Source organism: Podarcis cretensis (assembly GCF_951804945.1).
Source record: "Podarcis cretensis genome assembly, chromosome: 6".
NCBI classification, from domain to species: domain Eukaryota; kingdom Metazoa; phylum Chordata; class Lepidosauria; order Squamata; family Lacertidae; genus Podarcis; species Podarcis cretensis.
In genome coordinates this window covers 94,772,363-94,799,500 of record NC_137175.1, presented here as the reverse complement: position 1 = coordinate 94,799,500, position 27,138 = coordinate 94,772,363, and the positions used below count along the sequence as shown (strand labels likewise).

General features: G+C 45.7%; 2 protein-coding genes across 6 annotated transcripts in view; one reads left to right on the top strand and one right to left on the bottom strand.

Moving 5' to 3' along the window:
* Positions 1-3,956, top strand: part of KIAA1614 — a gene marked incomplete at its 5' end in the record, with an annotated part of 28,733 nt that extends 24,777 nt beyond the window's left edge. For both annotated transcript variants that reach the window (XM_079981110.1, XM_079981109.1), the window contains one exon: positions 1,955-3,956. In XM_079981110.1, coding sequence (XP_079837236.1) covers positions 1,955-2,148 — 194 coding nt within the window. In that variant the 3' untranslated portion in view covers positions 2,149-3,956. The remainder of the gene's footprint in view (positions 1-1,954) is intronic.
* STX6 (syntaxin 6) lies at positions 389-27,138 on the bottom strand. Of its 4 annotated transcripts, none has more exons than XM_079981722.1 (8): positions 26,981-27,138; positions 22,539-22,708; positions 21,858-21,952; positions 21,198-21,260; positions 20,119-20,241; positions 18,591-18,697; positions 17,291-17,385; positions 389-1,004 (listed from the first exon to the last, which is right to left on the bottom strand). In XM_079981722.1, exons 1-8 carry the CDS (start codon positions 27,013-27,015, stop codon positions 949-951), a joined length of 744 nt encoding a protein of 247 aa, XP_079837848.1. In that variant the 5' UTR covers positions 27,016-27,138; the 3' UTR covers positions 389-948. The 4 variants fall into 4 exon arrangements, with proteins under 4 accessions (XP_079837848.1, XP_079837846.1, XP_079837847.1 ...); XM_079981720.1 differs by lacking the exon at positions 389-1,004 and adding an exon at positions 5,041-5,200; XM_079981721.1 differs by lacking the exon at positions 389-1,004 and adding an exon at positions 10,540-16,084.

Below are 27,138 nucleotides of genomic sequence, written 5' to 3'. Positions count from 1 at the left end.
CTGTGCTGTAGCACAGATTGGAGGCTGATGCTACGTGCTGACACAAAACCTCAGTGCCCATGTATACTTCTCAAGTGTTTTGGAGTGCAATGGCAAAGGCAATGAGAAAGCACGATAGCTTGAAAGATAGTGAAAATAAAGCCTATGTTTCCAGACACTTGAGAATTTGGGCTGAGAACAGATTCTTTGTGAAGAAAGCACCGCAGAAATAAGAAACTCAGCACCATTCAAGCTGTCAGATTAAACACGCATCAATATGAGCCTCAGTTTAGTCTGACCCTCACAGTTCAGCATTCTTATCAGTGTCATAAGAATTCACTTCTACATTGCCTTGTTCATTACCCAGGTGAGGGGCCACCTTTTAAAGAAATGACACAACCAAAGAAACTGTTTTCAAGTCCAGCATTCGGATTTAGGGACCCAGTGTTTATTATAGCTATTGCAATAGGGCAGAGCTCAATACACCATGCCAGTTTAGAAGGTCTGCCCCAAGATACTTCAGAACTAAAGCTTATATAGTAGTTCAAACGCAGCAAACAAAGGGTCATAAAACATCTTCACGTACGTCAGGAAAGGTTACAGGTCATGAGATAGAAAACACATATGGTGTTTTCCTGCTTTCCACTTCCCCTGCTGTCACCTTGGAGGTGACCAGAAGTGCCTAGGCCTTTTGACCGCTTTAGGTCTCGGATGTCCCACGTTACCCTGGCAACCTAGCCTTCAGTGGGAGGGAAGAGCATCATAAAATCTTCTCCCACTCCTCTTCCTGGGTCTCAGATAGCTTCAGGGATGCTTAATGCATGTGAGTTTTAGCATAGATGGGATTTGAGATATTCTTGCACTACATAAAAAGACGGCCTTAATGCATCAGCAGTCCTTTCCAAAAGCAGGAGGGGGAGGCAGAGGACATGTCAAGGCAGGAGTCTCGCCACCAGCAACTTTCTTCGTTTAAGAATTACTGCTCAGGTTCCACGGTTTCTCATTCCCAATCCATCCTGAGCTGTCTGTGTGGAGCGAGAAGAGACATACATGAGCAGACATAGCAGAGGCATTACTGAAGGGCATGTAGACACATTTCCTGATCCGAGTTGCGAGGAGAGAGCTCAGTCGAGGAGCTACAACCCCTTGATGCCTGTACACAGTCCAGTTGGCGCACGGTGCTTCAGTGGAAACTTGGAATTGGGGTTTCAGCACCTTGGTCCACTGCCGTTGGCATCTCTCCTGCGCCGTGCTGTGCAACCAGATGGACACTGGAGTTTAAGGAACCTCCAGATCGGCTGCCGCAATGAGGATTTACTAAAACATTGTGTGCAGAAAATCATTCATCTTGCATGTGCATCGATGAGCAGGTGCGCACATGTCTCGCCAGGCTGCAGGCAGTCAGAAGAGCAAGAGCAGAACTTGCTATCAGCCCAAGAGAGCCCCAAACAGGTGTGTAGTCATAGCCAGGCAGGAGTCAAAATCTGAGAGAGGGAGCAAAATCCCCAAGCTCAGGAGCAAGCTCAAAGGGTCTTATAGGACCTGGTGAGGCACGATTGCTCATTCGAGTTGGGTAGGCTGGTGCTGCAGTCTAGATGGTACTCTTGAAACCCAGAGCTCAGTCTGCCAGTCTTGCCTTGGGAACAGACCACCAATGGCACAGGAGGTAAGACGCAGGATCCTATTTGCTGGGGGTTGAGAGATGGCACTTGAACAGAAGCAGCTGGCCACTGCACCTCCTCACTGAGTAGTAACATCTTGCTTAGGAATGTGACACCAAGACTCTCCCATCCCCCAAATCTCTGGCTAAGGGGGGAACCATTTCAGATGCTCAAACCAGGATTCATTGAGACCAAGAAAAGGATGGAGAGGGAGTGATTTCGTTGCTTTGGAACTGATACTAGGAGACTAGAGCTGCCTGCATGAATAGCACGGGTTGCTTTTTAAAGCTATTTTCATTTTGTTTTCTTGGCAGGCATCTACGTCCAGGAGATGGCAGATGCCAGCACAGCTAAACTGTATGCTGGACTCCTTGGAGTTGGGGACGAAATCCTGGAGGTGAACGGTGCCAAGGTTGCTGGGCTGGGCCTGGCCCAGATCAATGAACTTCTCTTGTGGGCAGACACCCTCTCGATTAGAGTGCTGAGGCAGAGGCCCGTCCGGCGGTAGCAAAGAAGCACAATGCTTTCCCTGCACAGTGCAAAGGAGCCTCTCGTGCCTAGTGGGCCTGCCTGAGACTTGGAGCAGAGCCCAGCTCAAACCTCCGTACTAATGCCTTTCTGACTTGAATGTGGGCTGTGACACCGCCAGCCCTCGGGATGATGCTGCAATGCAAGCCAGTGCGCGCGCTGAATTTTTAATTTATGCAAAGATATGGGTCTCTCTCTTCCCTCCCCCAGCCGCCCCTCTGCAACCAAGGAACAAGAATTAGCAGGGCGTATTGGGGCCCTGAGCTGCTTTCCTGCATATGCGGGATGAAGTGACAGGCACCCATGTTTCCTCTATAAAGTTTGAAGGGTGCTGGGTTGTCTCAAATTGATACACTGAGCTTAAAAGACCCTAGGAGATGTTTAAGGCACAATTTGACCTTGTTTATGAGTTTTGCTCCACCTCATCATATTGTGCATTTGTTCAGCGCTTTGAAGAAAAGCTCGGACAAAAATCCTAGGAACTGTAATTTACCCTTCACAGAGCTACAATTCCCAACACTTAACAAGCTACAGGTATTCTTTGGGGAAAGTCATGTGCTTTAAATGTATAGTGTGCACACAGCCAGCCACACTGCCAACAAATATTTACCTCAGGAAGTTTACAGGAGTTGAGAATCCAGTGAATCTGTTTTGGATAGCTATGGAAACGGCATCCCTCTGTGAAACAGCATGTAGCCCTTATAGAAGGTTGTAGCTGTCCTGGGCAGACTCCACATCTCCTGTGCTGTTAACAAGCATCTTACACCAAAAATGTAAATCGCATTGAGATCTGTGCATCAGTTGTCCTGTTGGGGAGCTCAGGGTCCCTGTTGAAGAATCTTCACCCACCCACCTGCCCTTCCAAACTGTAATTTCTAAGTTTCTTTACAGAAAGGATCGTAGAACTTGTTCTTTAAAGGGGCTTGACATCTTTACCAGAGAGCCCTCAGCACCCTTGTAAAACATCTGGGTTCTTTAGAGATTCACAGCAGGTTTAAAATTGCTTCATGTTGGTGGTGTACTTGTCCCCAAACTGTGGCAGCAGCAAGAGGTGAGTCCTGCTATCGTGAGCAGCAGCCACACATTTGCAGTCTGGGAAGCAAAAAGGGTGGATGGCCTTGGTTTTCTTCTTACAGGCAGGTCAGAATCAAGGATTTGAGGCCCCCGCAGATTCCAGTGGCCTGTATTGTTCTGTACTTGGGGAAATTCTTCCTCAGTAGTCGCTAGGCAGCCCTCTCCAACTCTAAAAAAGCTAACCTGGCCCTCATGTTCCTACCCCCTTCATTTTCAGCCTACGACAATGTCCTAGCTCTCATGGCATGCTAAACTTGTGTCTGAGCTGTACCATTTCAGTTTGAGGCTAAGGGCTCACTTGATTTAATGCTCCTCCGTACAGAGGAAATCCCTGCCATGTTAGAAAACTAGTGTGCTAAAAAAACCTAGCATGCTAGTTTTCTACATGAAGGGAAGTTATGCGACGACCCCCACTTTCATGTCTGAAATGGCACAACCCAGAGCTGGGTGCACCCTAAGGAGGCAAAGGTCTGAATTTGCTGTCAGGGTGAAGAAAATGTGCCCTCTTGTTGTGTGTGTTGAAACCATTTTGCTTTCCGACTAGCCCCGAATACCAGCTTCACCCCTGAGCCTTGCAGCCAAGAGCTGATTGTGACAGGAGAGGATTCTCTTACGATTGTTGTGAGCGCTCCCATGGGCTGCTCTCGACAGTGCTGGAAAGCCTCTCTACCTTGTTTTACTGTATTTCTCTGATTAAATTATTTTTTGAGAGAACTTGGTGGTCTTCAGTCGCTGATGGAAGAGCGGTTTTGCAAATCGGCACAATCCTTTTTTTATCCTTGCACCCCATCTGTGGGGTAGGCTAGCCATAATGCTGCTTTGCATTTCTTGACCTTTGGGTGTGTGTTTTTTTAAGAAACAAGCAGCGCTCCAGAAAGAAATGGCACCCACTATGGGAGCTCCAATTGCACATTTCTAAAGCCACTAAAGGTTTCTGAAGTAGTTCAGCTCAGCTCAGTGGGAAGAACAGCTGAGTACAGGGAAGCCTACAGAGCAACTTTTAATCCAGGGTCTTCACCCAGCACCAGTGGCAAGCATCTTTGGAAAAAGGACTGAGGCCTACAGCAGGTGTGTGTTGCATTGCCGTCTGTTGCACTATGCTGGGCTCATTGGAACTCAGAGCCGCAAGAGGCGAGCATGGAGGAGACATGCTGCAAGCCACATGCCATGTTCTGCTGGTGTTTTGTCAGGCTGATGGACTTGGGGAAGACCAGAGCCCAGTCATATCCCCTACAACTTGCAGGAGAAAAATGTGGCCTCTTGATGGCTTCATTGGAAGCTCCTGCTTGGTGTGCCAAATAATAATAATAATAATAATAATAATAATAATAATAATAATAATTTATTTATTTATACATACATACATACATACATACATACATACATACCCCGCCCATCTGGCTGGGTTTCCCCAGCCACTCTGGGCGGCTTCCAATAAAACACTAAAATACAATAACCTATTAAACATTAAAAGCTTCCCTAAACAGGGCTGCCTTCAGATGTCTTCTAAAAGTTTGGTAGTTATTTTTCTCTTTGACATCTGGTGGGAGGGCGTTCCACAGGGCGGGTGCCACTACCGAGAAGGCCCTCTGCCTGGTTCCCTGTAACTTGGCTTCTCGCAGTGAGGGAACCGCCAGAAGGCCCTCGGAGCTGGACCTCAGTGTCTGGGTAGAACGATGGAGGTGGAGACGCTCCTTCAGGTATACTGGACCAAGGCCATGTAGGGCTTTAAGGGTCAGCACCAACACTTTGAATTGTGCTCAGAAACGTACTGGGAGCCAGTGTAGTTCTTTCAAGATGAATTCTGGGCTTAGCTGTTCAGTACCAATGGATCATTTCGAGCAGGTAAGCCATTGTCAAGGGAGTCAAAGATTTGCAGTTTATTTCCTGGCTTTTCCTCCGAGGAGCTGACGGTGGCGTTGCATGGTTCTTGTCCCTCCTTCCTTGCAATTGTAACCCTCAACAAACAAATGTCATTAAGTTAAACTGAGAGATATTGGCTGGCCCAAGAGGGAGTGGGATTTGAAACTAAATCTTTCCAGTCATAGATAATCCTCATCATTGCACTACACTGACTCATCAAAGGGGGGGGGGGCACAGTTTTATTAGTGAGCCCACTTAGGGCTCATGCAGCTCTGTGCCTGAATATGTATTGGAAAACAAATGACTATTCCCACCACTGCAGACTTTGCTAGGTCTCCCCTTTGTCTGACAAATGGCAATATTGAGCAGTCTTGCCCTTCGACTGAAATGTTAATTGTTTGCTGAAGCAGGCAAGATATCACCAAAGAAGGATGCTGCTGCCAGGTGGACAGCTGGGCTTCCAGAAGCTTCTTTCCTGAAAAAAGGACCATGAAGGCAGCCCAATATTAACCCCCCGTTTGCCTTTTCCTTAGGTTTTTGCTAACAGATGCTAGAAGCGTTTTGTTTGGACTGGATGTTTTGGGTTACGATCTGAAGACCTGGCAGAGTGCTGTCTCACTGCAGATCACACAGATGCACAGGTGCTATTCATTCAGTCATTTAATTTATGAATCGCTTCCCATGCCGCACCCTGAAGCAATTTGCAATAGTAACACTAATAATAATAATAATAATAATAATACTATTACTATTATTATTGTTATTTATTTTAGGGTTGCCATATTTTGAAGAGCGAAAAAGAGGTCGCTATGATGACTCTCATTTTAAATACCCCTACTATATGAATAGGGACGCGGGTGGCGCTGTGGGTAAAACCTCAGTGCCTAGGACTTGCCGATCGTATGGTCGGTGGTTCGAATCCCCGCGGCGGGGTGAGCTCCCGTCATTCGGTCCCAGCTCCTGCCCACCTAGCAGTTCGAAAGCACCCCTAAGTGCAAGTAGATAAATAGGTACCGCTTTATAGCGGGAAGGTAAACGGCGTTTCCGTGTGCTGCGCTGGTGCTGGCTCACCAGCTGCAGCTTCGTCACGCTGGCCACGTGACCCGGAAGTGTCTGCGGACAGCGCTGGCCCCCGGCCTCTTAAGTGAGATGAGCGCACAACCCTAGAGTCGGACACGACTGGCCCGTACGGGCAGGGGTACCTTTACTACTATATGTATGCTATAGAAGCTGTGATATATTGTTGAGGGGGGGGGGCAGGAGAAAAGAAGAGGAAAGCAATTCTTCAACCACCAGTTATGTCCATGTATCATCCAGAAAGTATAGCCAGAGACATTTAGGCAAATTTTAAAAATCCACCCCGACAGAAAATTTCCCCCTGAAAAAGAGTGTGTGTCCTGGAAAAAGAGGACACATGGCAACCCTAGTTATATGCTGCCCATCTAATTGAGTTGCCCCAGCCACTCTGGGCGGCTCCCAACAAAATATTAAAAACACAATAAAACATCAACCATTAAAAACTTCCCTGAACAAATGTAAGCAGTTAAAACAATGGCATATAGGAAAACAATTTTTGGAAAACTACCCGTTGCATTGCAGTGATTCTTGCAAGAGTCCCACCCAAATCCAAGAAATGATTTGGCTCCTAATTCTTAGGTCTGAAAGGGACTTGACCTGAGAACCATGATTGTGTTCCAGTGACTCTTTAGTCCAGGGGTCAGCAAACTTTTTCAGCAGGGGGCCAGTCCACTGTCCCTCAGAACTTGTGGGGGCCCGGACTGTATTTTTTTTTGGGGGGGGGGATGAATGAATTCCTATGCCCCACAAATAACCCAGAGATGCATTTTAAATAAAAGGACACATTCTACTCACATAAAAACACGCTAATTCCCCGACCGTCTGCGGGCTGGATTTTGAAGGCCATTGGGCCGGATCCAGCCCCCGGGCCTTAGTTTGCCTACCCATGCTTTAGTCAATGGATCCCCTGCCTGGACCCAGCAAGGCTCCTGGGAGTTGCACCTCCAGCTTCTGCAAAGCATTCCTATGCCAAAGGTACCCAAAGGCCAGCTGCTTTTCTCTGGAGCTAGCAGGGCCTTAAATTACTTATGGCAAGGCGGGTGGGGGGGTGGGGGAGAGATAAGGATTCACCAACACTGGAACCCAGGGGTGAAACTAGGCTTTATTTCACGTGGTTTGAAGACCCAGTCTGGCGCGTGCCTGTGCGCGCGCACGCAAACACACCCAATACACATTTGTGTACGCACAGCCTCAATGGCACCCCTTGGGAGGCTTTGCCCAGGGGCAAACAACCTTGCCTAGCCAGCCCACCCTACCCCCACCCCCGTTACAGCACTGCTGGAACCAAACCTTACATTGAGACTCTGCCCTACCCGTTTACATAAGGCAAATCACCCTCTGCAAATGATCACTAATGCGCACACGCAATCCAGCGCACATGTGCATCCTTTAGAGCACATAAGGCTTTATGGCTATCAGCAGATTCAAGGGTGAGCACTTGACAGCTGAGGAACAGATTTATGGGAGTATGATCTTTTCGGCCGCAACTGTGATTTAAAATGGAGCACAAGAGAATTTTGGCACCGCGCAGGGTGCTGCTGAAATTTGAGGCCCCAGTGGCTTCTAACTTAGTTGCAAAAGCAACCAAGCAAATAGTGTCTAGGCAAAGAGGACATCACTGTTCATTTCTTAATGAGATGACCCATGGTTGTTCATTCTTCCTCTGCCGGTGGGCTATGACTTCCAGTCTTGCTGCCTTTCCAACATGGATGGAAGCTGTCCATGGATTAGGAGGCAAATGGGCTGATTATCAGAGGCCTTTAAGATGTCTTTGGAGATATTTTTGTACTAACGATGTAAGGGTGAGCTACGAGCTTGTACCCACCCCAACACCTACCCTCAGAGATGCCCATTCTGCTGTTTGTGCATGGTCTGGGCATGCATTATGATTCGAAACAGGTCAACCTAGAGCAGTGACGCATGCAGAGAGACAGTGGGCAGTTCCTTCCCAAAATCATTCTCAAAAATTCAGCCGGCCACCTCTTTTGGGATGGGTGTTTGGAACCTTTATAATTTTTTGCAGCACGACAGCAACAGCGTTCAAGAACTGCCACATGTGATTGGTTCTTTCCAAATGGGTCTGGACTTGCTTAATGGACAATTTCCACTTGCTTTGGCAGCCATGCGTGATCTCTGTGTCAGAATAAGCTCAAATGCCTCTCTGTGTTTGCTGTGCTCTAGGAGTACAGCCGCACGACGTATATGCTAAGAAGGAAAATTGCTGCAGCCCCAATAGGCTTGTGAAGCTTCCTTCCTTTGGTATCTTCCAGCCCACAATGTATGCCTATAGTGGCAATAGGCAAGTCCTTTTAAAAGAAAACAATTTTTTCAAGTGTTCTGCTATGACTGCCCCCCCCCCCCCATTTTGTGTGCCAAGAGACTGTGTGTGTGCATTTTTTAAAGCGGAGATAAACAGAACTGCCAGCATCCAAGAGAACGAAGAGCGAACAGCGGCTCTGAGTAACTTGCCCCTAGATCTGTGACAATATAAAGAAAGGGAAGGAGCCCTATACACGACCTCCGGCTCCTGAAAGGAAAGGTGGGATACAGACTTGTAAATAAATGAAATAAAAAAATAAGTTCTGGGCAGAGGATGACACTGTCATTTGGGATGAGCTTTTGCTAACAAGACAAAGGCTGCAAGAGATTTCGGTCCGTTTGCCCTGCCACCAGGGCGGGCGAGGGGATCAGGGCTGCTGCTCCCCCAGCAGCAAGAGGCCCCCTGAATCCCCACCGCCCTATTTCCCGCAGCGCATCACATGGCTGGTACCCCACCAGAGGTGCTGCTCCCCCTTTCCTGGAAGGCTTCCTGCTTTTGCTGGCTTTTTCCACAGCCAGCCAGGGCTTGACAGCAGGGAAGGAAGGAGGGAGGGGAGACTTGCTCCAATTGCCCACGGCTTCCATTGACACACAGCAGAGATCAGGAGGGCGCAGGAGCAAACAAGGCTCTGTGCCAAACATTTCTGGGCTGGCAGCCAAGCCAAGAAGCCACCTGCCCTGTTCCAGCTTTGCCTCGGTTCTTCCAGCTGCCTCTCACTGCCCCCCCCCTTCTTTCCAGGCCTGCTCCTGCTCCCTGGATGAGTAACTTCAGCTTTTTTGTTCTCAGTTTGCCTTCAGAAGCGCATATTCCAATGCTAATGACTCCAGGGTGTCTGGACAGATTGCCTGGCTGGCTGTTCCCTGAAGAGGAGGAGGAGGAGGAGGGAAGAGCTCTCGGCTTATTGTGGCGCTTTTCTTCGGAGGAAGGAGCCTGTGAACTAGAACAAAAACGGCCTACCACTCCTCTTCGTTTGAATGGCATCTTGCCTTTTTCTCCTGCCGCCCTGGAGAGCGGGTGGCTGTTTGCAACCACCCTCTGAGGAAATTCTGGGGGATGCGAGGACAGGGCTGCTCCTCTTTCAGTTGTCCCTGAAGGGTGGGAAGGTTTGAGAGGCTGCCTCTTGGGTATATCCTTCCCTCTGATAGTGGACTCAGGTGGTTGAGGGCAAACAGGGATGGAGCCCAAGAAGGGCAAGCACAGGTGAGCGCGGAGGTCTGCAGAAGTGTCACTTGGAAATAAAAATGGGGAATGTGGGCGGGATTGGGAAAGATTCCCTGGATTTCCCTGGTTTATGGAATTATAGAATTTTAGAGTTGGAAGGACCACTGGGGTGATCTAGTCCAGCCCACTGCAGTGCAGGAATCTTTTGGCAACAGGGCTCGAGCCCATAACCCTGAGTCTCATGCTCTACCAGCTAAGCTATCCCAGATCATAGGCACCATTTCCTAGGGGCTGAACTCCCTTCAGCAGCAGCAGCACCCCAAATATTTACTCACAGCTTCTTCTCTCCAGCGGTTGTGCCAGCTCATTGGTCAACCACACTAGCCCTGCCTTACTTAAGAGACTTGGTTGTTAATCCGAAAGAGAGGCATACATTTCTGTGGGTCTCTTGCAGCTCTGTGGGTACTGTGTCCTTGGGTTCACTTCTAATGCATGCAGGGGAGGCAAATGGAAGGCGTCCTTAGGCGGCAAAGGCAACTACAAAAGCTGGTGGCTTCAAAATGACACGGGAAGGTGAATGCTGAAATGTACTGCCTGCAAATGTTTGGATATGAATCCTTCTGCCAGGTCATGGATGCTTTAGTCTAGATTCCTGCATCTCAGAGAGTTGGACTAGATGTCTTTGAAGCGTCCCTTCCAACTCTACAATTCTATGCTTCCGTGAGTCTATGAAGCATGGGTATCAACAGAGCCAGTATGAATGTTTGACATCTGCCCTGTTAAGTGCTTAGACTTGAGACAAAATGAATTTAAAAAATAAATCTCAACAACTTTAAAACTGCCACCAGCTGAAACACAATTGAAAGTCTACAGGTGGTAAGTCAATCATCTTCTTTTAATACTGCGGCAAGATCTTTTAGATATACATATATATACAAACACACATATCACATGATTCCAACAGCAAGAACAGGAAACAGCAGGCGACGACATTTCAGGATTGCACTATTTAATTTAGCTGTAACTGCTAAACTCAGTCCCCCTGCCTGGATGTTTTCACCTGAGAATTTATACTATGGTCCTGTTATTATCTTGTCACCCACAGGTTTTCCTCACTGGAAATGTTGGCCACAGATTATCTTCACAGTGCATTTTAAAGGTTATCTGCAAATGTTTTTCCGTGTTTGAATTCCCTGCTAACCAGTTTCAGAACCCGATACCCAAGCGATGCAGACAGGCAATCGTCAAAGATTATTTCTTTATATGGCACCATCTTTGGTGCCGAGAGCCCACCTTCAAACAGAAGAGACACACATTCTTTTTTGATTTGCACCTTGCTGCAAGCAAAATGGCTGTTTCGCTCCCACCCCCTTTGTGGTTGGTTTCTCCCTTTTATAGCAGGCCCAAAGTAAGTTATTCAGTCTGAGTGGTAACAAAAGCTAGGTGCAAAAGCACATCCGAGAGCATCATGCCCAATTAAATTTTCTACAGAATGGTTAAATGGAATGGTGCATGAATGCCCAAATACTCTACTCCCAGAAAACCTGCACAGGAAATAGATTAAAACACCACTTCTTAAAAATGTATAAATAGTGGACCTCCCTTCTTTATAGAGAAAAAGGAAGATTTGAGCCCGCAATGCTAGGTAAGGCGGGTGGGGAGGAAGAAGAGTTCCTTTCTTTATAGCCTCCAAACTCTGGAAGGCAAGAGTCTGGCCAAGACTATGGCTTACTTGAGGGCACCTCCAGGCTGAGGGCAAGTTCTGCACTGGAGACTTCCCAATTTGCTGCTCACGCTGTTGGCCATGGTAACACCAGCTCCTGGGGAAATTTTGGAAGGTGCTAAAGCTGCACCTGCCATACTTCCTCCTTTAGATGACCTCTGAAAATACACAAAGCCTTTCCTCCATTGCAGCTCATCATCATCCTAAATGGCACAAGCTCCTTTAGTCTGTGCTGTCTTGCCTTTCCAGCGCCATTCCCATGTAGGTGGAGCTGCACCCAGAGCCTGGCAGAGGGACAGAATTCTCTACTCTCCTCCCGATACCCACCCACCCATAACTGACTTCTGGTCTGTTTCCATTGACCAGTATAGGTTGAGCTCTGCTCTCCTCCCCCCCCCCGCCCCATTTTTCAAGGCCTTGATAAAGTGGATTATTAACAAAAAACAGCCGATGGGAAAATAGCAATTTGACTTAAGCAGCGTTCAACATGTTTCACCACGAAACACTGTGAGTGTTCTCCACTATGGCTGTGAACATGTTTGCTCTGCAGCTATCAGGGAGGTGAGCCAAAGGAACCAACCCCCACCCCCCACCCCAAAATAAGTAGCAGCTGCTGCCCATTTGTAGTTTGCATATAGGGCTATGGCTGCTGGAGTGCCTGGATACATCTAAAATAAGTGAACAATGGAGCAGTGTTTTGGATGAGTAAAGATGACAGCGTCAGAAAAAGGGGGGGGAGGGACATCAAGGAGGCAGCTGTCTGTCCACTGCTGGCTTGTTGTCACACGCAGCCCGCTGGCTCTGCCCAAGCATGTCAGCAAAATCTGAGCGACTGAGTTGCTCGAACCACCTGGAATGTACCTGCTTGATAGGAACCAAGGCTTCAGGCGTTTCCAAACTGTGAAGAGCAGAGGAGTGCTTTTCCTGAACTAATCTTAAAACAATGAAAGGACATCTCTGCAGTGTCATAGTGAGCCAATCGCCCCCAGGGCAGACATAAAGGGGAGCCTGGTAGGCAGCAGGCAGGTCCAGAGGTTACAAGATCCTGACATTTTAAAATTCTCTCTCGGGGCCCAGTAACTCTTCTCCCCGGTCACATCTGGGTGGCTCAGTGCACAATTTGGACAATCAATGTCTCCCTTCTAAAGCATCCTCAGTTCAATTATTGTACAGGTTTCATTCCATTGGGAATATACTGTTATAAGTTCTCAATAAGGCACATACAAAACTGAGCAGAAAATTAAAAATAGCAGCTTCATGTGGAAGGGTTGGGTGGGTCAGTACTCTCTCTTGTCATCTGGATGATCAACTTGTTGTACTCACGGTGCTGGGAACACCTGAAACTGAAGCCTTTTCCTTCCTCGTGGTGGTGGCTAGAGGCACCGTTTTGTTTCTGAAAGCAATTTTCAAAAGACTTCTAACCTCATGTCTAAAATTAGTTGTTTCATGGAATGTAGTCCAAAACAAAAGCGTTGCTTGTTCTGAAGGGGCAGCCACACCAGGGTTGTCCCCATATACAAAAGCCTCCTTTGTTACCGCCATACTGAGGAGTCAGGCATTGAAAGGGGTGCATTCAGAGCTGCAGACTTTTGTTAGTTCAATACTTTGCCTCTTTGGTGAATATATATATGTAGCTCAGGGAGCATTGCAGTATTAACGCTCTTATAAAAAAGGTGGCGTATAGGCAGTCCATTCAAAAGTTAAGAGCTTAAACTTAAAAGCCGTTTGCTGTAGAGTGTGGAAATATGTGAACGAGGCACAACTCTCACTCCTGAACCAGCTTTTTATCTGAAGGCTTAAACTGTTATCTCCAGCTGTTAAGTAAATGGCAGCTTTGTGTTTTAGTGCCAAGAGAACTGTCAAGCTTCCACAACCATTTCTGTTTATGGGTAAAATAAATAAAAGTAGGTTTTCTGCACCATGAGCACAATTGGGAGTAAGGTGCCTGATCTCACCCTCATGGATGGAGAGGCTTGCTTATGAACTTTCTACCTTCAGGTAACCCCTCCGGGAGGGGCTGGAGCTCAACAGTAGAGCAGGCGCTTTGCATGCAGAAGGTCCCAGATTCAGTCTCTAAGAAGGGCAGCGAAAGGCCTTTCTCTGAAATACTGGGAAGCTGCTACCAGTGTGGTGTAGTGTTTAAGAGCGGTGGACTCGTAATCTGGTGAACTGGGTTCGATTCCCTGCTCCTCCGCATGCAGCTGCTGGGTGACCTTGGGCCAGTCACACTTCTGTGAAGTCTCTCAGCCCCACTCACCTCACAGTGTTTGTTGTGGGTGAGGAAGGGAAAAGGAGATTGTTAGCCGCTTTGAGACTCCTTCGGGTAGTGATAAAGCGGGATATCAAATCCAAACTCTTCTCTTCTTCTTCAGTCAGTGTTTTTATTACTGAGCCAGGTAGCCCAATGATCTGACCAAGGCAGCTTGCTGTGTTCCTATAGACCCCTCCACATCTCCCAGGGAACCCCAGCACTTTGCAGAAGCTTCTAGGGCACGGGCTCAGGGCCCATGGGGCATCAGCTAGGCCTGCTCAACTTCCCTGCTGCTGGCATGAGCTAGAAAAAGGCCCGAGCTCACTGCCACTGCTCTGCTCTGGCTGTGCATTGCAGGGGATGGACGGACCTGGTAGTGCTTCATTTAAGCTTGTCATCTGTTAATGATATTTTCCTGGAAGAACACCCATAGGCTCTCAAGGAGCCTGCCTCTGCTTATCCATCCAGAGGAGGAAATGCCGGCTGTTTCAGCCACATACCCTCTTGGCGTATCTCATCATAGATCACAGTTTCTCTCCAGGGGAGTGTAAACTCTGCTCACCAGAGGTTACTATTTCTGCTTCTCCTTTTATGCGATCACTCTTCTGGTGGAAAGGCTGTGGAGGCAGCGCTGTTTGACTTTGCTGAGGTTTGACTCCTTCAACTTCTGATTCCCTCCCTAAATGTGTAAACAAGTCAGAACGGAAGGGAGTTCAGGGGTTCAGAGTCCAGGGGAAAAGGCCCAGAGCAAGGAGGTATTGGGGGGGGGGAGAGAAGATGTGACTTGGGGCAGAAACTTCAGCTGCCTGGCTCCTTCACATGCCTGTCAACCAGCAGCTTCAGGAAGAGATGAAAGGGGGGGGGGCTAAACTGATCCCAGCTGTGCAAGCAGACTACACCCAGCAGGACATGGGGGGGGGGAATCAAGGTTTCCGTCTTGAGAGTGAACCATGAGGGGGATGGAAACCACACCCCCCTCAAAATCTGGTACAATCATTGGGGAAACTATCGTCCAGTTTCCAGACATCCCCCATAAAAAGTCAGTTTAGCAAAGACATCATCATTGAAATTATTCACACATCAAAAGGTTTAAAAAAGAAAAAAGATGGAAGAAGGAAAGAAATGCATAATAGGACAGAATGAAGCCCTAACCGAGCAGAACCCATTTTTCTTCTCCTTTAACTGTTATTTAAATGTTAGATCTGCCAGTCAGTCGTTAGAGGCAGCTGTTAATAAAAAGCAGCAGAAACAAAAAGGAGCAGAACCCCTCCTGGTAAGTTGCTATTTTCAGAAGGCTTACTTTCAAAGCCAAAACTATTTCTCTCATGCAAAAAAAAAGGCAAGATTTTAGCTACAGTACGCTTTAAAGCGTTTCCACTTTGCAGTGCACTAAAATTGAGTTTAAAGCTCTCAAAATTGGGAGTCGAGCTCTAGCTGCCTGGGGGTCAGACCCTGCAGTCTGGTTTCAGTTCAAACTCCAACAGTAGGTTTGCTCAAGATTCATACTAACTTGCTAGAGCCAAGTCTGCCTCACTGAATGAAATGCAGAAATCAGCATCACCAACCCAGATTAGAGCAACAGGACTAGCAATGACCCTGCTTTCAATATGTGCCAAGATTAATCTTAGGTTTATTTTCAACATTCAGGGCCCACCGTTTTCGCACACACGTGTATCTGCCTTGCATGATTTTTTTGTTTTAAAGGCTCAGGTGTGTACTTTTTTGTAATTCAGCATTTCAACAGTGTGGCACACAGCTCTTTACACGTGGCAGTTAACTGTGAACTCCTGTTCCAGGGGAGAAATGGAAAATGCCTGTAGTGTGAATTTAGTCCCTGCATTTACTGCCCCTTTTCTCCTACTGAGGACCCACACTTATTTGCAGGGCAGTGCTGTGTAGCTGGCCCATGAAGGAATGCTTTCCTGCAAGACATGTCTCTCTGTGAGTGCACATGCTGGTTTAACATTGCCAAGAATTCTGTTTTGACAAGCGGAAGAAAGAAGTCTGGAGTGCTTCCTGGAAAAAGTTCATACCTGCGACAGGATGGAGATGGGGCCAGATATTGGTTTCTTCCAGGCTGAACCACCTCTCTTACAGAGGAGTACAGAAAAACAGCAATGTCCAAAACCCAAACGCTTCGCTTCCAGTGACAGCAGAGTTTGGGCATTTGTTAGTCTTCCATTTTTGCACCTCAAGAAAGTTGATGAGGATAGGCAGAAGAACCATGAGAGAGCAAGTAAGTCATGTCACCAGTGTTCCATTCACAGAAGAGCAGCCTTTTTCTATGATGGGAATTCTCTCTGGGCAGAAAGAGTTATCTGATTATTTCATCAAGAAGGAAGCTAGGAAAAGTATCAGCGTGCCAGTCCATCACAGCACAAAAAACAGAATAAGCACCACCAGCAGGATAGCAAAGAGAATGATAATTGCGCACCACTGTCGCCGATCTGCAATAGAACACATACGGATTAGTTCTCTGCTGCCATGAAAGAAGCTTTCCATGTGCTACAGTGCTAGGAGCCTAACTGAGGCGAGAAAAGCCATCAGCAAGAGAAGACATGGTGTTGTTATAGGCCTTTTTAAAGAAACAGCTGTATTTGGAACAGTTCAATCAGATGTCAGGAGAATCATGTAACAAACGATAGGCTCCTTGGTATGCAAACTCCCTGATTCACAATGCATTCCCTCCTTCTCTCTGGTGCTGGTCCATAATCCCTTTCCAAGACTAAGATCCCAGAAGGGCCTGGCATATGGCAGCTGAGCTGCTGCTCTTAGTATCCCTCAACAAGAGGAACAAATAGAAAAGCTTGGAAACGTTTGTAGTAAGAATTTCAAGAAGCTGTGTTCATATTGTGCCTACAGGTGCAGCTGGAAAAGCAATGCCCCAAAGTAAATGCTTCCACATAAACAGAGCTGCATCTAGTTTCTAAAACTTGCAGCAGGAAAAGCAGGACACAATTTAAATCCATATTCTGGGAATCAGGCAGCAGCTGGAAACCTCAAACCATTCAAATATCTCTGAAGTTTACTTATTGAATATGCAACCACTGTAAAACACACAAAATAGAAATGATATAAAGGATTGTGAAGCTCCTTAGCGGTAGACACACAAGTCAAACTACCTGAGCACAGGTTTCTTTTTTCTGTTTTTTTCAAGTACAGGTTTCTAAAGCCTTTTCTCTTCAGTCTCCAGCTAAAGACACTCAGGGATAGTGAACAGTTGGCATTTCACAAGATTGTGAATGAAGAGTATGTCTATCATGTTGCATGCGTCCCTGGAAACAAACAATTACTCTGCATCATATACACTAAAATGGATTTGATATAGCACCTGCTTTCTTCTAAATGCAGTGCTATGCTGCTGTTTTTAATGTATTTTTAATCTTTTGTTGGAAGCCGCCCAGATGATAATGATGATGATTACGTTTCCAGAGTAGCTCAGGCCTATACCAGCTGCCTTAGAATTCCAACCATTACAGGTCTGGGACAAATAGTCTGCTTGGATGGCACCAGCAGAAGAAACAAGGTCTGGCACCTACCTGTATCAGCTTAAAATGATTCTTGCTCATGAGTGGTGATGTCCTAGTTGAGCCCCTGCAATAACAGACGACTTAACATTTTAACATCACCCATTTCCATGCCAGGCAACTTACCACTGGTCATATGGGACACTTTTGCAAGTTTCTTCATAACGTTATCTAGTCGTGTCTGAGTGCTGTCCAGCTCATGAGAAAAGTCATCCAACATGCTAGAACCACAAGAAGAGAGCAGGATACGTCAGACTAAGCTTTTAACTTAGTGTAGGAGAAGAGTTTGTTGCAAAAATCTGGCAACTACATGGGGAAATAGTTATGAGGTGGGAGCCACCAAGGTTTTTTTTTTGGTTTGTCTTTAACTGAGTTGCAGAAGACCCAAACCTGGGACTGAAGTAGCTGGAGAAATGCCCATTCCCAACCTGCCCATGCTCCAGTATCTTCTGCGGAGGCTCATCTCCACATGCCTCCTCCCCAAACATAGTTGAGTCTCTCTCATTGTTCATTCTACACTTCACTATTATAATCAAAAGCTGAGGTTAAAGGTGAAACACAAGCCAAGGTGACATTGCCTTCCAAGATTTAGCATATAATACTGCAGGTCGAACAGAAGAAATATATCTTATGTCCTGCTACCTGCCACATCACAGGAAAATAAACAGGACTAAAAAGTCAAAATTCTTGATAAATGCCAGACAATCTGGTGGATCTTGGCCTAGGCTATTTCGGGGGGCTGAATTCAACCAATTTGAGTCATGCTAGCAGAAACCACACAAGGACTTCCACTTGGAGCAATGGGGATTCCTCCTCCCACCCCGCCGCACACACCCCAAACTTGTTTGGGGCTGGATGTCGGGAGAAGCAACACCCCCTCTCACCGAACAGGACACGAGGGGAAAAGAGAAAAGATCATTCTATTTGGCAAGCTGAAATGCTTGGACTGACGGAAGAATTGCCATAGCACTACACTGAATTCGTCACATTGCTTTTGGTGCTGGCCGAGTACTGTACTTAAAAAAGCCCTGGTGGATGCAACCAAAAGCTCATCTCATCTAGTACAGTGGTGCCCCGCAAGACGAACGCCTCGCAAGACGGAAAACCCGCTAGACGAAAGGGTTTTCCGTTTTGGAGGCGCTTTGCAAAATGAATTTCCCTATGGGCTTGCTTCGCAAGATGAAAATGTCTTGCGAGTTCCTGCGGGGTTTTTTTCCTTCCCCCCCTCCTTTTTCTAAGCCGCTAAGCCGCTTATCAGCTGATCCGCTAAGCCGCTAAAAGCGCTAATCCATCAATGGGCTTGCTTCGCAAGACGAAAAAACTGCTAGACGAAGAGACTCGCGGAACGGATTAATTTCGTCTTGCGAGGCACCACTGTACTTTGTTCTCCACAGTGGCTAGCAACATGTTATATTCAAATACTCACACTGCTTGTTCATCTAGCTCTCCTCCAATACGCTGGGACATATTCTTTAATACACCAATGCTGCCAGAGACCAGCTCCAACTGTTCATCCTGCTGTTCGATGATTAACTGGTACCCAGAAAAGAGGAGGGGATTTATGTAGTTAAAACTCGTGATATGCAACTGCAATTGGCAGCCTAAAGTGCTAATAGCACCTCCCTACACATCCAATCTTAATTTCTTGAGCATCTAGAGAAGCCTTCCAGGTGGAGTACAGCTCCCATCAGCCCCAGACTGCATAGACAACAGTCAGGGATAATGAGAGATGTAGTCCTAAATATCCGAAGGCTGAGAAAGGCTGCTCTAAGAACTAACATTAAGAGCTCTAAGGACTACCTTTACAGAAAAAGTACAGAACTTCCAGCCAGAAAGTCTGCTCCCAGTTTCATGTCCCAAACTCCCTTTCCAGAATGTTTCCCTTTCTGAAAGGTACTGATACCTCATATTAAGCTATGCATGCTCAGAGGAAGACTGGATTCCTTTGTTTGCATTTGAGCATCGTCTGCTTTGACTCTCAGTAATATGTGGACACGGGTGGCGCTGTGGTCTAAACCACTGAGCCTCTTGGGCTTGCTGATCAGAAGGTCGGCGGTTTGAATCCCTGTGACAGGGTGAGCTCCTGTTGCTTGATCCCAGCTCCTACCAACCTAGCAGTTCGAAAGCATGCCCCAAAGTGCAAGTAGATAAATAGGTACTGCTCCGGCAGGAAGGTAAACTGTGTTTCCGTGTGCTGCTCTGGTTTCACCAGAAGCAGCTTAGTCATGCTGGCCACATGACCTGGAAAAACTGTCTGCGGACAAACGCCAGCTCCCTCGGCCTGTAAAGCGAGATGAGCGCCACAACCCCAGAGTCGTCTGCGACTGGACTTAACTGTCAGGGGTCCTTTACCTTTACATATGTGTTTATTTGAACTGGGTGTAAATTAGTGGTGTTTTTCAGCAAGGTGTATAATAACTCTGCCGGAAGCTTGGTCTTTAGCAATGTTATTTATTTTATTTTATTTGTTAAATTTGTGTACCATCCTTCTCCTGAAAATCACAAGGCGATTCACAACATAAAAATACAAAATGAGAACACAAAATAGATAACAAAAGCAACCCAAGAACCCCACCCACCACAGTAATCTAACTTAGAGGTTGCCAGAGCACAGACAACAGAACAGATGGAAGAGGTTAGTGGTCACTTTTTATTCACTGTCACCCCATGAATCCATCTCCTAAAGGGCTGCAGGAGTTTCCCTCTGTTACCTACTTTCCTCTACTCCTTCCCTCTTCATCCTGGTTTCTTAACTGAGCTATGAAAAGTTGTGCCTGTGTGTCCTACAGAACACATCAGCCCTGAGGCCAAAGCTTCTCTGGAAATCCTCCAACGTCAGTGGCTGTCTGTCTCTGATTGCATGTGCATGTGCATGCGCGCGCGCGCGCGCACACACACACACACATATGCAAACACATCCATCCAGACGAAGCTGTCCATAGGAAACATTCTACCTGTTGCTGTGCTTGCTGCTCCTCAATGAAGTGGGAATTTACTGACTGCATTTCGCGATCCAAGCGGCCGTACTTGTCAGCCCCAGAACTCCAGCCATGAGTTCCACTTTCTCCCAGAAGGACCTGCACAAAGGGTAAACAAAGGGGGAACAAAGGGGAAACAAGTGAGCCGTTTCTGCGTATAAAGAAAAAATCTCACAACTCAGTCAGATCACAACACATTCCCAGAACCAGACTTTTAAAAAAGGGTCAAGCAATGTGTCTGGGCATTTCTCTTTTGAATCCTGTTCCCTCTTTCACTGTCTTTTGATTTTCAAGCAGATTGCTATGGAAGCTGACTTTTCCTACATTAAGGAGAACAGCAGGTAAAGCCGCAACTGCAAAGGAACAACCAGTAGCCTTAAAATGTGCTCCTAATTATTCAATGGCAAGTGTGGCCTTGTGGTCGGTGCCCTACTAGGACAAGCTCCACAGGGGAGCTCCCAACAGAAGATGTGGTTAAGATTTCCTGTTGCAGCAGAATTTCACATGACCCTTTGAAGTCTTCTGTTTGTTTGTTTTAAATTCTGAGGAGAGGAAGAGGGCTTCAATCCACCACCAACATGGTCAGTAAGTACAAAAGAGAATCTGAGGACTGACTGACTTACCATCACCTTGCCCCCTCTGTGGCAGAGGAGAAAGGAGAATAAGCTGTCCCAGACCCACTCCTAGCTATCCTACAAAATACAAAACTATGGCCATTTCTGGGAAGCAAGAGTTACAATTATCTTTAGGCAACTGCTGTATTTGCTTCATTGGGTAAGATCGACCTAAGGAAAACAAACTCCTCCTTCCCACACGTGTGTGAACAGAGTTTGGTAGTTCAAACAGGCAGGACAGAAGAAAAAGTTCTCCTATTTTTTTGCAGGCTCATTGCACCCTTCTGAGCAAAGATGTAAGTCATGCTCTGAAACATGGGGCATCTACATGAAGCATGATCAATGCACAGTCTTTAAATGCTCATACCTAATACAAATGGCCCAGCCATATCTCACAAATTCTGCAGTCAAGTCCGAAGGCAATCTAGCAGCAATACTGACCTGCCTGTTTTTCCTTTCAGCCAGTGCTTGAACAGAAGTGTTTGACATTTGATCCTTCATATCCTGTTTAGTAAAGAAATAAAGAATTAGAAGTTTATTCTGATGTTACCATAAGTTAGACATGCTAATTTTTAAAATAAAGATGCTCTATTGCAGTGTTTTCCAACCTTTGGTCTCCAGCTGTTTTTGGACTACAACTCCCATCATCCCTAGCTAGCAAGACCAGTGGTCAGGGATGATGGGAATTGTAGTCCAAAAACAGCTAGAGACCAGAGGTTGGGAAACACTGCTCTATTGTATACTGGGCAGTGTTGTTTTTTTAAACAAAACTAAAACAAACAAACAAACAAGCAAACAAACAAAAAGGCATCTATCCACAATAACAGCTGTTAAGAGCTTCTCAATGCCTGGATATTTATTTTAAAGTATAACATTTTATTAGTACAAGTCTGTTTGTAATGTTAGCTAACATTAGAAGATGAAAGCTACAATCCTAAATACAATTGGACTGTCTTATGAGAAGGATTGCTCTGTAAGTGGCCCTTATGACCTGCCTTGCTCCAACCAAGCGTACTAAACACTTTTAAGACACAAAAAGCTGTGATTTCTCTGTTCTGTATGCAGTCGCCTCCTCAGACTTAGGAAAGCCAAACACCTTACCCTGACCACTTGTCGTGTGCTTGTGATGAAGGCTTTTCTTACTCCTAGCTCTGTTGCATCAAGGTTGAATTTTCGAGGGTTTGCTTCAACAATGCGTTGAGAATAGTCAGTAAAGGAAACTATATTTGAGATACAGTTCCTACATAACATTTAGCCATTCTTAATGCGGCCTTTGAAAATCAATTACTTTTTCTACACAAAGGGAAAAAAAGGAGGAATGCATTCTAGAAACATTTTTCAGGATATGTGCTGAGCGTATATGTCATGTTTGTGTCCTTTTAACAACAGATTGGGTTTTTTGATAAAAGAAAAATATATTCTTGTACACCCCTTGGGGGGCCTTTGGACTCAAAAACTTTTACTTAAAGTACTCAGAATTAAAATCCGAACAATTTTGATGCCATCTGAGTGAGTAGATGTTATAGCTAATAAAGGATTTTGCCTCTAATAATGCTTTCTTATCTTAAATGATAGCATACGGGAGAACAAACATGAACACACACTGTAAAGAATAATTTGTAGTGTGAGAAGAATTAAGTTTCTGGTTTCAGCAACGCGTCCAAGATAACATGTTGTACCAAAACTTGCTTATTTGTTGAACTGAGTAACTTTGTGCCAAAATCATCTGGGTAAGTACAATGTAGGTTTCCGTATTTATACATCTGAAAACCCAAAGGATATTAATAGTTTCATCTAAGTCTTCAAGATCCCACTCAATGCTCCTTAGGTTGTTCCTCAGTTCATTAGTGGTCCAGTCTATTTCTTCTCTTGTAGCGGTGGATGGATCTTGCAGGAGTTCTGTCCATCTCTGGAACAGCCCCTGTGCAGTGTTCACTGCCTTCTGAACTTCCCTGGAAGTGAAGGAAAAATGAACAAAATAGAACATTAAAATTTGCTTGGTGGCCTCATAATTATTTATATACAGGTGTCAACTTACAACTGCTGAGCATCTGTGCTTATAGAACAATGTTCTTATTTGCCTATATTAAAATACAGCTCATTTGACGCCTCCCCCTGAAAATACTGGTGTATGTATGCAACAAATATGAGCCAGTTCATATACTACCTCCTCAGCCTGATGTTTCTCACATGCAAGAGAAACCTGTGTGTATACACCATCTACAGAAGATAATTGTGGTTGCAGCTCCAATTTGTGAATTTTTTTGCAACAGCTATGGGAAGACAGCAAGATAGGGTAGTTGAACCTTTATGTCTATCAAAGGCTGCCTTTTTATGTGCAGTGGAGAAAGAGATACCTTCCCACCTCTATACTACGCAAAGCAATAGATGTGCAGAGTGTACAAATCAGCCCTGTTAGTATTAGGAAAATAAATCACTGACCTGGATGACTTAACTAGTTTCTGGGTCTTTAGCATGCTTTTCACTAACATACTTTCTGAAGACTTTTCTGGTAGCTTACCATTATAGTCAATTTAGACTATTCAATACAGCTCAAGAGATATCTATGCTCTCTCCTCAATTAAGAAGAGAAACATTACAAACGTCACTTTACAACGTCCTTTCTTGAATCCTTAATTTTCTGAAAATGGTAAAAGCCAAACATATTTCACCTCTAGTTAGCTATCAATTCTAGTCCCTGTTAATCCGGTTCTCTATATTTGGAAATGCTATTCCCACATGGCTCCCAGTATACAACTTGTGCACTGTTCTTGCCTCTTTGCTCATGCTAGACAAGCTTTCAAAGTGGATTTAAGAGGTCTACTTGAAGGGAAATTCATTCTGACCTAAGCTTCCAAGCATCACCTACAGGAGTGAAATGTACCAAAATCTGGCAAGTTGAAATTATTTATTTAAATCCTGCTGTTCCTCTCAAAGGATCCCAGAGCGACAAACAGATACACCAAAAAACTCCCCAAAAAACATTCTAAAGCAGTTAAAACTTTCTAACAACAATTACAATTAAAAACATCTGAAAGAAATTAGTTGAAAGGCAGGTTGTGGTGAGTGAGGGGTTGAGGACTTTCATTTCAGGTAGCATGTCAATGACACTTCAGATCTAACTGCGGACTACTATGTTGGAAAGATTCACAATTGCTAAACAATGCTGCTAATTTCCATGTTTAACTTTCTAGAACAACATTTTCACGAAATAGGGAGTTTGCCATTCATGAGCTTATCCTCATCCTTCTGCCACAAACAATTGTGTGTCCCTCCATTTTCCTACAAATTTAACAAACATCTCTAGGCAATCATTAGCATGTCAAGTTATGTTCAATTGAAACAGACTTTCGATTCTGTCCTTAAAACCCCTGAATGTCAAGCTTTCAAAGAATGCATAACCTTGTCCTTATAATTTGCTTTGTAGAATCATCTTTTCAATTTATATCCATCTTCCACACAGCTAGTTCTGAAGAAGGAAAAATATGCTTGCTGGAAACTTGGGGAACCCAGATGCTAATGTGTGAGACTCTTGTGACCATCAAATCAATATTCTAATGATAGGCTGAGAATTAAGATCATCATGAAAAACTTTAATCTCATTCACTGAACATGATGATCTTTCAAAAAATGTGACGGACATGAAAAATGACAGAGTATCAACAACCCTGTTTCAACCTTTAGTCTCATAAATGCACATGGGTCAGCAAAATGCTCATAAAATGATGGGTGCATTCCTGAGGGCTATAACCAAAAGGCTATGAATGAATGAATGCACAATGGGAGGGGAAAAATGGGAGCAAATGTAGTACTAAAAAATGTGCCATTTCCACAGTGCTGTCCATTTCCCCTCAGGTAAACAAGGACCCAGACCCAGACACCCCTTCCTAAACCAAGGCACGCAACAAATCATCAGAAAGAGGGTCATTATTATTATTACTAGTAGTATTACCATTATCATTATTATTACTGTCATTACCGCTATTATTATCTGTTAAATCTATCAGTCCCGAGGCAACATGCGTCCAAGCCCAGCACCCTGTCCTTACAGCACAGTAAGAGCCCTGCTGGATCAGGCCACCAATTAGGGTTGCCATATGTCCTCTTTCTTTCCTGGGTATGTAAAATGTTGTCAAAGGGATCCATAGTTAAAGTAGAAGTCGGCAAATGCGTCCTCTCTTTTGCCCCTCAAAATATGGCAGCCCAGTCATTAGAAGCAGCGTGACTATTGTTGTGGTTGTTAAATATTAACAACTATTGTTGTTAATATGCTTATTATTATTATTACTGCTGTTGTTAAATAATTGTTTTGTTTATATAAAGGTAAAAGGTAAAGGTACCCCTGCCCGTACGGGCCAGTCTTGACAGACTCTGGGGTTGTGCGCCCATCTCACTTAAGAGGCCAGGGGCCAGCGCTGTCCGGAGACACTTCCGGGTCACGTGGCCAGCGTGACATCGCTGCTCTGGCCAGAGCCAGAGCCAGAGCCGCACACGGAAACGCCGTTTACCTTCCCGCTGGTAAGCGGTCCCTATTTATCTACTTGCACCCGGAGGTGCTTTCGAACTGCTAGGTTGGCAGGCGCTGGGACCGAGCAGCGGGAGCGCACCCCGCCGCAGGGATTCGAACCGCCGACCTTTCGATCGGCAAGCCCTAGGCGCTGAGGCTTTAACCCACAGCGCCACCTGCGTCCCCTTATATAATATTATATAATGATGCTTATTACAGCTGTTGTCAAATAACTGTTTTTGTTTATATATTGATGCTTATTATTACTGCTGTTGTTAAATAATTGTTTTGTTTATATAATGATGCATATTATTACTGCTGTTGTCAAATAACTGTTTTTGTTTATATGATGCTTCTTATTTCTGCTGTTGTCAAATAGTTGTTGTTTATATACTGATGCATATTATCACTGCTGTTGTGAAACAATAGTTTTCGTTTATATACTGCTGCTTCTTACTGCTGTTGTTAAATAATAATTGTTTTGTTTATATAATGATGCATATTATTACTGCTGCTGTTGTCAAATAATAATTGTTTCTGTTTATATAATGATGCTTATTATTAATGCTGCTGTTAAAGGTAAAGGTAAAGGTACCCCTGCCCGTATGGGCCAGTCTTGACAGACTCTGGGGTTGTGCGCCCATCTCACTTAAGAGGCCAGGGGCCAGTGCTGTCCGGAGACACTTCCGGGTCACGTGGCCAGCGTGACATCGCTGCTCTGGCCAGAGCCAGAGCCGCACACGGAAACGCCGTTTACCTTCCCGCTGGTAAGCGGTCCCTATTTATCTACTTGCACCCGGAGGTGCTTTCGAACTGCTAGGTTGGCAGGCGCTGGGACCGAGCAGCGGGAGCGCACCCCGCCGCAGGGATTCGAACCGCCGACCTTTCGATCGGCAAGCCCTAGGCGCTGAGGCTTTAACCCACAGCGCCACCTGCGTCCCCTTATATAATATTATATAATGATGCTTATTACAGCTGTTGTCAAATAACTGTTTTTGTTTATATATTGATGCTTATTATTACTGCTGTTGTTAAATAATTGTTTTGTTTATATAATGATGCTTATTACAGCTGTTGTCAAATAATAGTTTTTGTTTATATAATGATGCATATTATTACTGCTGTTGTCAAGTAACTGTTTTTGTTTATATGATGCTTCTTATTTCTGCTGTTGTCAAATAGTTGTTGCTTATATACTGATGCATATTATTACTGCTGTTGTGAAACAATAGTTTTCGTTTATATACTGCTGCTTCTTACTGCTGTTGTTAAATAATAATTGTTTTGTTTATATAATGATGCATATTATTACTGCTGCTGTTGTCAAATATTAATTGTTTCTGTTTATATAATGATGCTTATTATTAATGCTGCTGTTAAATAATAATAATTGCAGTAGCAGCAGCTAACATAACGAGGCTTATTAATGATTTATCATTTATCAGTTAATAATTATAATGATGGCAATTATCATTTTTCAGGTAAATCTGTCCGCCCCTCCCTGGCAGCTGCCCCTCCGCGGGGAGCAGGGCGGCAGGATCCGACCGCGAGGGCGGCGCTCTCCACGTCCCCGCGCCGCCTCCGGCCCCGGCTCCCCCTGCGGCCCGCGGAGTCCCCGGGAGCCTCCCGGGCGCAGGCCGACCACCCCGGGGAGAGCGCGAGAGAGAGAGGCCTGCCCTCCCTCCGCCGCCTCAGCTCCTCCTCGGCGCCCACTCACCCTTTCACCACGAAGAAGGGGTCCTCCATGGACATGGCTCCGCTCGCGGCGGCCCGCCGGGTCCCTCAGGCGGCGGCGGCGGCGGCGGAGGGTCGTCGGCGCTGCCGCTGCTTCTCCCCTCAGAGGCAGCAGCCGCCGCCCCTCCCCCACCGCCTCCC